Source organism: Psittacula echo (genome assembly GCF_963264785.1).
Source record: "Psittacula echo genome assembly, chromosome: 7".
Classification (NCBI taxonomy): Eukaryota; Metazoa; Chordata; class Aves; order Psittaciformes; family Psittacidae; genus Psittacula; species Psittacula echo.
The window spans coordinates 65,123,680-65,136,046 of NC_137740.1; the positions used below are offsets into that span (position 1 = coordinate 65,123,680).

The window sequence follows — 12,367 nt, forward strand, 5'->3', positions numbered from 1 at the left end:
CCCAGGCAAGGGGCAAAACCAACACTGTAGAGAAAACCTGAGTAGACCTGCCATAGCCCTTTGCTCCACAGAGCACTTTCTTGGTTATAAGGACAGGCTCCATGGCAGGGACTCTTACCTAGACCCCCAGGTGGCTCTGACCCCTTCTGAAAGCACTTGCCAGGTTGGAGCTGCCGTTGATGCCTTTTTGCCAGGGAGGAGGTTCTGCATTTGCTTGATGAGAAATAGGGCAAGCAGAAACAATTCTCCTTCTGTAATGTTCAATACAAAGTGAAGTTGTTTGCTTGTGAACTTTAAACCTCCACCAGCTGTGGCTTCTCCCCAGACCATTAAGTGCTCTGGAAAGCACCGAGAATCAGGCAGGAGGGCAGGAGATCCCCTGGCAAGGTCCTTCTTTGTGGTTTCGCTGAGAGGAAGCTTGCTGCCCACCCAACAGCAGCCTCTCCTAAAATGAGCACTGCAAGTTCTGCCCATTAACTTAGTGCTCCCGGGTTAAAGGAAAAGGCCTTGTGGAAACCACAGGTCAACTCCTGTCGACTTCATGCCTAATGGAGAACCTGAGAGGGCAGCCAAGCCATGTAGACATTATGGTCTGCATCTGTGTCACAAATCCTGGTGAAACCAACAGCCAAGGGGATACCAGGAACCTGTGGAGGAATTTCCAGGGTAGACTACACAGGCACCTGAGCACTGCTGCAAGATGACTCCTCTTTCCCTCTCACTCATCCTTCCTGCTTTTATTTCTTCTAAGGGACGACAGGAGAGGGAAAAGCAGCGCAGGAACTGCTGAGCCCCTTCTCAAATAGGCCTGGCCCAAGACTGCTCAGAAAAGGCCTAAGAAGGTGAGACATTCCTTACTGGATCTCACCAGTGATCCAGCTACCACTGCAGGTCTCCAGTAGTGGAAGACACTACTTTAGGAGAGCATGCAAACCTGGCTGCTTTCTCACCACACATCCCCCAGGGATGTCTCAGCGCCATTGGCTCAGGGATGCTATACCATCCATTTCTGCCTATTCCTTCTAGTATTTGTTTATGGACTTTTAGTCCATTATTTCTTCATCCCCCTTTTGCACCAATTGATACCGTTGTCCTCCACAACCCTTTGCAGCAGCTTCTAGTAGTTCACCATTTACTGTGTGAAGAAGCACTCCCTATTACTCTTGTTCAGCTTCTCTCGCCTTACCTTGCGTGCCCTGCAGTTATGGCATTGCATGATTTAGCAAACAGCGGCTCTGCGTCTGTTGTTTGCTATCAGCTGCTCTCACGATTTGGAAGACGTCAGTCACATCCCCTCCTCCAGGATTCCTTCTCCAAGCTGGAAAGTCCCTGACATTTCCAATTTTCCTGTTTTCCAGTCCTCTGTATCCTTTTTAACCATCCTCCTTGCCCTACACATACCACAGCTACGCCCAGCAGGCAAAACGTGAGCGCACCGAAGTTTTGCACAATGGGAAAATCATGCTTTGTGGTTTGTTCCCAAGACAGCACTGAGACAGGCCTGACATCATTCTGAATAAATATGCCTGGCACCACCTCCAAGAAATGTATGTCATGGGCCTGTCAAAGCTCTCCTCCTCCTCTGTCTTCAATCTTTTCTTCACCCTCCTACTGCATGCTCACATTCCTCCGAGCCAAGTCCACGCTGCTCTCCCATTTTTCTGACACACCTCCACTTTCCAAGCCTCCCTTTCCAACAGAAGATAAGCACAGGAGACCCTGTATGCACCAATCTGCTGTGCACAATACACTGCTGAACACGCTGTGAAAACCAGATGGAAGATCTGCACCACTGCCTCACCCTGCAGCAAGCTACCGTGGGACACCTGTGTCTGTAGTGCTGCCGGGGGCAATTGCTACCTTTCGTACGATGCAAAGAAACTCTTTTCACGTATCCCTGCTTGACCTCGTGCTTGCAGTTTGGCAGAGCCAAACCCACCTTCCTCTGCCTGACACAGTGGCTGAGAGCAGACACGCGTCAACAGCTCAGCCACAGCGCCTGCACCTCCCACAGCCCTGCCTTCAGTGCTGAGCATCACCAACCAGAGGAGTCAAAAGCAGCACTGCCAGCCAGGAGACAGGACGTAAGGGAGAATGCTATCAAATCCACAACTCCTTCCCCCTCGTCTTTGCCTCTGCGTGGAAAGACCACCGTTTTCTTCGCCATTAGCACACTGGAGAGAGCGTACAGTGAACGAAAAGCACAAACCATGGTGGAGCACGTAGGCAGCAGCTCTCTGTTAAAATTGTCAGGCAAGCGGTTAAGTTTCCCACAGTGAGCAGCTTAGGAGGGGCATTCCTTCAGGAAACAACCGCCGCTGCTGAGGCTGCATTGATTTTGCCTCTCCCCTTTCTTATACCTTTAGGTCACTGTCTGCCTTGCTTGTGCCTTTACAACTAAGGCTTCCCATGACACTTGAATTTGGTGTTGCGCAGGATAATGGCTTTCACCAGTTCCTTCCGTATTCCACACGTTCCATACAGGAACGTGTATTCTGACAGAATCACTAGGCGGATTTAGCCAAAGAAACCTCCTGGTGGTTTTATTTCACAGCAGAAACCTACAAAGCATATTTATCAGCAGCTGAATCTACATGAAGGGCCTCACCTGAAGTAGAGAATTCTGACATTGATTTGAGAATGATTAAACCCTACCAAAATATCTCAGCTGTCCTAAAACTAACCAGGCTATAACCCCAGGCACTTTCTGAGTAATATGAAAAATAAAATGTTTCACACATGAGCCTTGAGAGCTTAAATTCATTTAAAGGATCAAAAAAGCCATAGCCCAGCGACTGTGGAATTTCATTGCAGGGACAGGGTTTATGGCAATATGAGTGAAAAGAGAACATTTTCCAAACATTACCGCAAGCAGACAAGTTGTATTGAAAACTTTCGCTCTGTAGGTAATACAAAATAAAACATTATCATCTGATCAGCTCAAGTAATGCTGATTTAGATCTTTGACTTAACATTTCCCTGCACAGCTGCAGTAAGACTGCAATTTTACGAAGTGCTAGTCAGTTGAACATATTTACAACACGAATGATACACTATGTACAAACCTAGTTCCCCAAGGAACTCTCTGTTCAGCATGCTTCAATACAGAAGTGATTTACTCACTTCTAGGGTAGGACGCCAGTTTTTCCTTTAATTGAAATACCAAAATACGCATCGAAACACGAAAACAATCCATTTGCCATCACGTGGTGGTGTTCTTAAGTCATTTGTTTGTTACTGTACGTCATAGAAAAGTAGAACCAGTCACAACAATAAATAACCTTGCTTATCATGAACTTAGACTTCTATTCACGGAATCACACTTTCAGCCCGAGTGCTTTTACAAGACTGTAGGATCCATTTATCTTCGTTTTTCTTGACACGTAGATCAAAATTGCAACTGCAGGTACTGCTACTGCTGTCACAGAGGAAAATGCAATAATCAGGGCGATCATTTGATCTGGTTTTTCCAATCTTTCTGAAATTGGAGATAAGAGGAGAAAAAAGTTGTGTAAAAACTGACGGAAAGAGACACGTATATTCCTGTAAAAGCAGTGTTATTCATGACCTTCATTTGGAACACTAGTTCTGTTGTCTTGCACAAAGCACATTTCAAAACATTTTCCTTATGCTTGTTTTTTTAGTAGTAACTCCACATGACACACTTCAAATCCTATTCTTGGTCTTGAGTTTGCTCTGCAAATTCAAACCCAGCTGGCATCATCTACAACGAAGAGTACAATGGATTTCGTGAAGAATACACGAGTATCACGTATTTTACCCAGGAAACACCTGGGGACTTTTCCACCTCCTGGAAACGATGCTTCAGGAGAAGACCATGCTTAAAAAAGCCCCATCTTTAGATCTATTTGTGAAGCAGAACTTTCTCTGGATTAGTTTCACTGTTCATGCATGTGGCCATCTCTTTAAAGCTATTGCACAAGTTTGGGTAGGAGAGACAATGCCTTCTACACCGAAAGGAGATTAAATACAGCTTATTCTCCCCAGCTGTTTGGTGCTGAGTATTTGGTTTGATTTTGGTTTGTTTTGGTTGTTGGGGTTTGGGTGGGTTTTGGGTTAACTGCAGTATTATTGTGCAAGGCTCAGCCATGAGCTGGTTGTGCTAGCCTTGACACAAAATTCATTGCAAAGTATGAACAAAATAAATTTAAGGCAATAGATCTACCTACCTACAACAGCTATCTCAATGACTGTGATGTTGTTTCCAACCTCATTGAAAACATCAAGCAAATATCTGCCTGTATCATTTTTGGTGACATTGTAGAGTATAAAGGTTCCATTCACTGATGGCACAATAATTTCTTTCTGCTGATGGAGTTTTTTCAGGACCATCTCTGATGGTGGGTTACTGTATGCACTACATGTAATAGTGATGTTTTCTCCTTCTGTCACATTTTCTGATGGATATACTAACACAGTGATATTTTGGGGAGGAACTGAAAAGAAATGCAAGGTAGGATTTAGCAATAAACAGAAGTGATAAACTCATGAGGTATCAGCAGCTTGTACACACAAAGTACTACTTCACTTTGTGAAGGGATTCACTGTCATATTCAAGCATGTAACTTTAGACACTGCTCTGTCACTAACTATCCTTCACACACCGCAATCGTCAGCTGACAGACATTTGATCAATGAATGGAGTATATTGCATATCTTCTACATTACATGGAGCCTTTTCTTCTTTTCTTATTTTAAATTCACTGTTTATTCATTTGAGTTCACTAAAGGCCAAGGACCAACAGCCCCAGAGGCTGATGTCCTCTTTCAACAGAAGAGAAGAGGCTAAGGAAGGAGTTCTAGAATAGTACTTTTTTCAATAGGCTCCACAATTTTACATCCTGTTTTCAAAGGTGGAAGTGGAACTATGGATGATTTTGAAGCAGCAATGATTTTGTGCATCTGCAGTTTCGGACAGCATTTTTTGTTAGCACTAAAGTCCCACCACTGATGACAAGAACCTGGGTAACTGCAACTCATCTCAGGGTTTAAAAAACAATTCATTCTTAATGGAATTGAAGAATTTGCCATCTTCTGTTTCAAGGGTTGTGATCCCATCACCTATTTTCTTTCACGGACTACTCTGAACAGAGGTAACATCCATAAACATGCAAGAGATGGTAGCACTTTCTCCTTATATCACTGCATTTCAAGGGAAAACTGAAAGTGTATCTTTTGGTGTAGCTACAAAAATAGTAAAGAATAAGGAAGAGAGATGGACTAGTGGCAGAAGTGATCTCTAAGCAATATGCTGTTGCCGTGCAGTAAACAGAAGCAGCAGGGCTAAAGCAGAGACGTTCGTTTACTGCTGAAAATGAGACTTGGCTATCAGAGCAATCAGTATTTGGTGTAGCTTAAATGCAGCTTGCAAGAACAGGAGAGAATTGTAACTTAAAGGAGAGCCATAGAGCTGTAATACAGCCCCTCCACAGAGAGGTTCACCACGTACACTCTCTTTGAATCTTTGAATCTTTTGCATGCAGGTATCTGGATGCTCCCATGACCTATATGGAAGAACATACAGGCATTGCACATCTTCTCTGCCTCATGCATACATCTGCCACTTTGCGGGAGGGATGGAAATTCAGCTGACATGAGACCTTTGCATTAAGGCTAAATGTATCGAGGCAGATTTCACCTTTCATTATTTAAAGCTTCCTAAATGACTTAATGACATTAAGGCCACCTTTGAACTCCATTGACATCAAAGACAGAATTACCCTGTCATTCACAGAATGAGATCTGGACCTAAAATACATAAACCAGAAAACTCATGTTCCAGCTTGTTCTACTAACCTTGAACAAGTAATTTTACATCCTTTGCTTCTTTGCCAAACTGGTTATAAGCTTCACATTCATAAAGCCCCAGATCTTGACTTTTTATGTTCTTTATGATTAAAGTTGCATCTGTATAAACTTTCTCAGGCTCCCCAGTAGTCTTCTTTTTCTTCCAAGAGATCACTGGAGCTGGATTGCCAGAACTAGTACACTTCATTATCACAGTTTCTCCTTCTTTAACAGCAGTGGCAGGGATAACAGAGATCATTGTATTCTTTGGTCCATCTGAAAGGAAGAACCCTGTGGTTAATCATCACTGGATTTTTTTAGAGGTGGATATAGCATGTCCTATGGGATGTGAGGTTGTTGGCCTCCCGAAGTTAATTTCTTTCTCATTCTCAGAATAAGTAAAGCATACACTGCCAGAGCTACCACACTCTTGGTTTATAGCCTAAACCAAGAATGTTAAGACAGAAGATCAGTTTCATGCTCATCCAGATCCTGATTACATTAGGATTAGGACTGGCATTACATTAAGGATTTCATGTCTTTGCTTCCCTCATCAGCACTGCTCCTTTCTTTGGGGAGGAGCAGAGGACTAGGCTGCGTTTATTGTACTCACAGGGTGGTGTTCCATTTTATTGGCACATTTATCACTGAAGTAAATGGAGCATAAACTGATTATTTTTAAATGACTGGGAAAACATTACACATACTTACATTCCACATTAAGTGTTATTTCACTTCTACTTTTCCCAAACTTGTTTTCTGCTACACATTCATAGTCTCCTCCATTTAGGAGCGTCACAGATGGAAGGAGAATTCTCCCCTCACTGTAAGGCCCCATGTCTGCACCGTCAGATTTCCTCCTTAAAATCATCCTTGGGGAAGGATTACCCTCAGCAGAACATCGTATGGAAACATTTTCCCCTTCTCGAACTGTGGTAGAAGGTTCAACGGAGAGTTCTGTAATATCTGGAGCACCTGCATGACAAAAGAAAATGCTTTTACACTAATGCAAAAGTACTGAAGACGGGGAGGGGTTTAAGAAAGCAGGAATTGCTTGCCCAAGGATCTGTTTATTTGGGTTTGGTCCCAGGCTCCATCTGAGACTTTTGGCTCTACTGAAAGAGTATCAATAATAATACTAATAGTACCAATAATACGAATAATACAATACTAACACTGATACTGATACCAATACTAATAATGTCCCAAATTGATACTATTAAATAACTACTAAATTTACTACTAATGACTAAAACTACAAGTTCAAAGAAGGAGACTATGATGTCCCTGTGAAACTGCTACATACATTAGCATTTCAAGGAAAGAACAGTATCCCCCACATCACCACTTTCTCAGATTCTTTTATCACTTAGAGTATTGCACTGTAGGAAGTGCAAGTAGTACGTATGTACAACAGCAGCACAGAAAGTATTAGTTGAAAATGAAGCATAGAAATGAAAAGCACAGCCCATGAAGAGCAGCAGTACATTGAAAGCTAACTCCTGAATGCATCACAAGGAACGCCCCAGTCATTTCCTAATTTTCAGTGTTTCAGCATCCTCCAACCCAACAGGCAGCTGGGTACTGGGCAATACAGGTTTAATTCAAGCAGACTTGTACCTCGTACAACTATGTCCACAGCTGCTTTCTCTGTTTTATTTGTTACTAGATTAGTCACTTCACAGATGTACAGTCCTGAGTCATTGAAATGGGCATCAGGAATAGAAAGAACATTGTTTTCTGTCAGAAGCTGAATGCTTTCATCAGCCAGATGTTTTCTCCAGACTATCTGTGCTGGTGGATTACTCTCGGTCACACAAGTGAGATTTAGAGTGTCTCCTTCCATTGGCCAGTTGCCTGGAGATGCAGTAATGACAGTATTTTGTGGGCCAACTGGAAGAGAACAAAAGAGAGCAGGTCAGTAAGTGAACGAAGAATGACATGTACATCTTTTACACTAGCTTCCCTGGAGGTACACTGCACACAGTACCAAGAATACAGGAATCATGTTTATTCCAGTAACACAGTGGAACAATTTTTCCAGGCTTGGTAAGACATTTAGCTTGCAGCTCTGAAAGCTAAGCTAGACCAAACGTATACAAATTATTATTAGGTTTTTTATTCTTCCATTTGTCCCCCTGTTGTTCAGGACTATAAACTATTAACTGCTAAGCATAATATGGCAATTCTAATAACATGCATCTGCCAGTTTTCTTCCGGCCATCACTTTCTGAATGAGCACCAGTGCCCAACATAAGCATTGCCTAACTTCTGTCATGAACAACAGTGGGTATTTAACGGCTCAGTGACTGTTACCGCATACAGCAGAATTGAACTTGTGTCATAAATAACATAAATAAGAAGCGCAGATTATAAATTATTCATAGCTCACACTGTGGAAACCCATTCCATGAAACTTCACATTGAACAGGAATTGGTGTGAAAAGCCTAGAATGAAAATGCTTACAGTTTGCGGTCAGTCTCTCAGAAGTTACTCTTTCCTTGAGTTCAAAGTCCATATTAGGAATTGGTAACTTGGCCACACAGGTAAACTCTTTCCCTATATCTTCGGCTGTGGGATTGAACGAATATGTGACAGTTTTGTTCTCTGTATTTGTGCTCTCATCTTCATAAAAGTTTTTCTCGAGAAGAACATGATCCTCTTTCTTTAGGAGTACTTCCAGGTAATGAGAAGGATACACATCCAGAATTTTACAGGTGACAGTGACTGGCTCTGCAGCAGCTAAGGATGGGCTGATCTCAATGACAGGATCTCTGGGAAAAGCTAAAAGAATAAAATCCATTTCTTTAGTCAAGCAGAGATGAGCTCTAGGGTCAACATCAGAGCAACATCCAGACACCAAACATCCTGAGTTTGGAGACATTCAGAACATGACACTGTGCCAACGTCATTATCAGACATTATTCGTACCTTGATATGAAGACATACAGGTTTTTTATAAGCAGTTCGTACACTAACAGGAAATATACTTGTACCATTTGTTGAAATATGATCACAAATGACCTAATAAAATCCAGCAAGGCACCTAGACAGTGGTACAGCTGCCTAAATACAGGCATCCAGAGCAAGCCACACACTGGTGCTATCTTGTTTTCTGTGTGGTTTAGGCTACAGAACCATTCCCCTGCGGACTGCAAATGCTTTGATTCTTTATTTTTTTTCCAGCTCTACAAATGCTTAGATCAGTACACACAACCTTCAGAGCAGAAAGCTAAGCAGAAAGGGGCTGAGAAAGCGTCCTGAAGAGACAGATAAAGGAATCTGAACTATAGCAGACCCATTACCCCAGTGTTACCAGTTAACTACCAATCACCGTACCTAAAACCACTTCTTGATTTGGCACAAATGCCTACTGCTTAAAGAGAATTTTACATCTTTACTTACAGTAAATTTCAACTTTGACACTCTTCTCTTTTTTCTCTTTCTCACCACAGAAGACAGTACATAGATAGTCATGAGAATTCACAGTGCTAACCGGATTCATAGTCAAGGTAGAGTATGTCCTATAGTTATTCACTGTTCCTCCAAGGGGGTTGTCCATCTGGGTTCTCCAGGAAAATCTTGGCGATGCACAGCCAGTAGTGTTGCATGTGAGTCTGAGTGTTTCTCCAATCTGTTTAACAATTCTGTTAGCAGGTATAATCTCCATTTCAAAAGCTTTAACTGTAATAGAGAGAACAGCCATGAACTCGGCAGCAGGTGGAGGTTAAACTAATAAAGCTTATGCCGTGGTTTACATCTTCTAAATTTCCCATAAACATTGTTATTTTTGTCAAAGATAATAGAGACTTTAACAGGCAGTTCTCATGTATAAAACAGCATAACCCCAACCCTGACAGTGAAAATAAATGCATTGGCACAAGATAGCATTTTTTGTCAGGTGGATCTGGTTCTAAAACTGTAACGTTTGAGGCAAGGAGTGGCAAGTAAGATAGCAAGGACAAGCGAAGAGTAACTTTCACCAGGACATTCAGTACCAAACTTGACTGATGCTGTCAGGTATGGCAGTAAAACTCAAACACGCACTGACATACTGCAGTTGTCTCCTAGCCTGTCTTTTAGCAAACTCGGTAAGAAAATGACTGTGTCATTGCAGAGCTGACAGAAAATGTCAAAAAAAGCTTCCTGACATTTTGACAGAGCTACTTAATTGCCAGTTGTGTTCACTGAGGTGGAAAAGTAACTGGAACAAAGAGACATAAAGATCGAACATTAAACCGTAGGTCAGTTTACACCTAACAAAGTCAAAACCAAATAAAGACAAGTAACACACACCAACTTACCCGTCATGAACACATACAAAATGATTAGCACAGCTTGGCTTGTTCTTCCCATCTCTTTTAACATTCGTAATCGCTGTTACCAGGTAAAGAAAGCAAAGTCAAAAGCCTTGGTTTCTGTCCTCTGTGAAGAAGCACAGTGAGATCCTGCCGCTCCGCACCAGCTTACGAGCATCGCTCCAGCGCGCTCTTTATAGAGGCTCTGGTCGAGGGGGAGCAGGAAATCCCCGGACGGGGGAATTCGGAGCGGGCCGGACCCACGCCGGGCTGCGCCCTCTGCTGCTCTCTGCAACGCACAATTGGAAGCCAGGAAAACGAGGAATTCTGTGCACAAAAAGGGCCAGATCCGATCCTGCAAACAACTGATAAAATGAAAGAATGGGGGTAATTCCAAGCCATTGAATGGCTCTGTATCTCAGATGGAAGAGTTGTTCAAATTTGCTTTCACTGTAAATGTTTTTGTAGGAGTGAGTCTTGAGAATACTTTTAACAATGCTCAGTTCCGTAAATAACTTTACCCAGCTCAGTATTCCCCTTGAAAACTGCGCTACCAGTTCCAGAGGTGATGTTACTCCCATTTCTAAGTTTAAAAATGAAGAAATAAGTCAGATAACAGAAGTCTGGGGATCCAACTTGATCAGCTTGAATCAGGTCCATCTTTTTGGGATTAACTGACTGAACTAATCTTCCCAATTCCGCTTTAAAAATGCCTCTAAAATGTCCCTCTTTCAAGACGCTACTGGTATGCATTACATCACTGATATGCCTCTCAGTTCTCCTATGTCCTGTTTATGTACAACTGAAGAATACCAGTTTATAATACAACTCTGGGACTATTTTCAGTGTTTGGTTTCCAGTGGGTATGCGAATCCAGACTGGAAGCTTTCTGAGGGCAACTATCACTGGCTAATAAAGCAACAGTGTTATGAAAAAAGTAAAGTTACATTTTCAGTGTTTAATTTTCAGTTGGGAAATGCTATGAATACAAAGAATGGATGAAGGTTTCCAGATCTCAACTGTTTATTTATTGAACCGCTTGAGTGGTTTGCATTGGTCAGTTATGAATCCCTAAATAACAGCCGCAAGAGATTCAAAACTAAACATATATGCTATTTTAAAATGCCTCTGGGAAATTGCTTGGTAGGTGCTAGTTTGGTCATTTGACGCCTGTGAAATATAGTCCTCATATAGTACATTTTATAAACAGCACAGATTCAATGTCTAATAAATGAGTAGTAACTTGAAAAAGTAAAAGCTGCAGTAACAGTGCTGTAGATGCTAAAGAAATGTCAGTGCTGAAAGCTGGCACCCCATCAACATGATGCTTTTTGGGTCAAGCAGATTTTACATTTAGTAACTTAATGCTAGCCACAGAACACCATATTCAGGTGGGAGCAGTACCAGAGGATGTAAAGCTTCTGCTGGCCTAGAGTGAGTGTGTCTTCTTCTATTTTTTAATGCTTTTCCCTGGCTGCACCTGCCCCTCCATCTGCATCCTTTCCAAAGGGCAGCTGGACAGTACAAGCTGCTACAGAAACACGTGAGGTTAAGAGAAGCAGCATCAACCCCTTTTTCCATATACTTCTCGTAAACTTGTAGCTTTAAAAGGGATGTAATGATTGGAGGAAGATACAAACTGTGCTCTCAGGCAGAAAGTATGTCTTCAAAATAATAATGATTTGTAAGAACAGCAGTGTTCAGAAAGATGAAAAAAATCAACAAGACAAGCCAAGAAGACAATAAACCAGGGCCATCTGAAGCACCTAGCAACGCCTCACCAAAAGTCACTAAAGCTGACATTCACTGGAACTTCCAGTGGATTCTCCCATAATAAATTATTTCTATTATCTTTATCATTGTTTTTATTAGCAGAGGAGGGGGAATTAAAAACAGTGTCCTAAGTGTCAGGAAATTGAAGCAGAGCACTGTTCTGGAAGTACTGCTATCAAATCCAGAAATCCAAAATCTATCCGGAGGAGGTAACAACATCTACAGATGTGATTTCTCTTCCCTGGAATGGGTTGTGGTGAAGAAGAGTACTCTCTTAGTTAAGTTGCAAATACAGACTCTTTAGCCAGGGGCAGAGAGAAGTGAGAAACGAAACTCTTCTGCCTGACTGCTGAATAATCATAGGCTAAGCTGAATGGGAAAAGGCAAAATTTCCCTGTTTCTGGGAAATCAGTTTCTAGACACAAAAAGGTATAAACATAGGAGGCCATATCCTCATGCTGGAAAAACTGTAATCAAGCCCTTCATC

General features: G+C 42.1%; 1 protein-coding gene across 1 annotated transcript; it reads right to left on the reverse strand.

Annotated features, from left to right (window-relative positions):
• Window positions 1-3,317: 3,317 nt before the first annotated feature.
• Window positions 3,318-10,177, reverse strand: VCAM1 (vascular cell adhesion molecule 1; the record flags this gene model as incomplete). Its single annotated transcript, XM_080623221.1, has 7 exons — window positions 3,318-3,478; window positions 5,818-6,084; window positions 6,520-6,783; window positions 7,429-7,701; window positions 8,276-8,593; window positions 9,215-9,493; window positions 10,114-10,177. The coding sequence occupies 7 exons, from the start codon at window positions 10,175-10,177 to the stop codon at window positions 3,318-3,320; spliced, it is 1,626 nt and encodes a 541-aa protein (XP_080479347.1).
• Window positions 10,178-12,367: the final 2,190 nt, after the last annotated feature.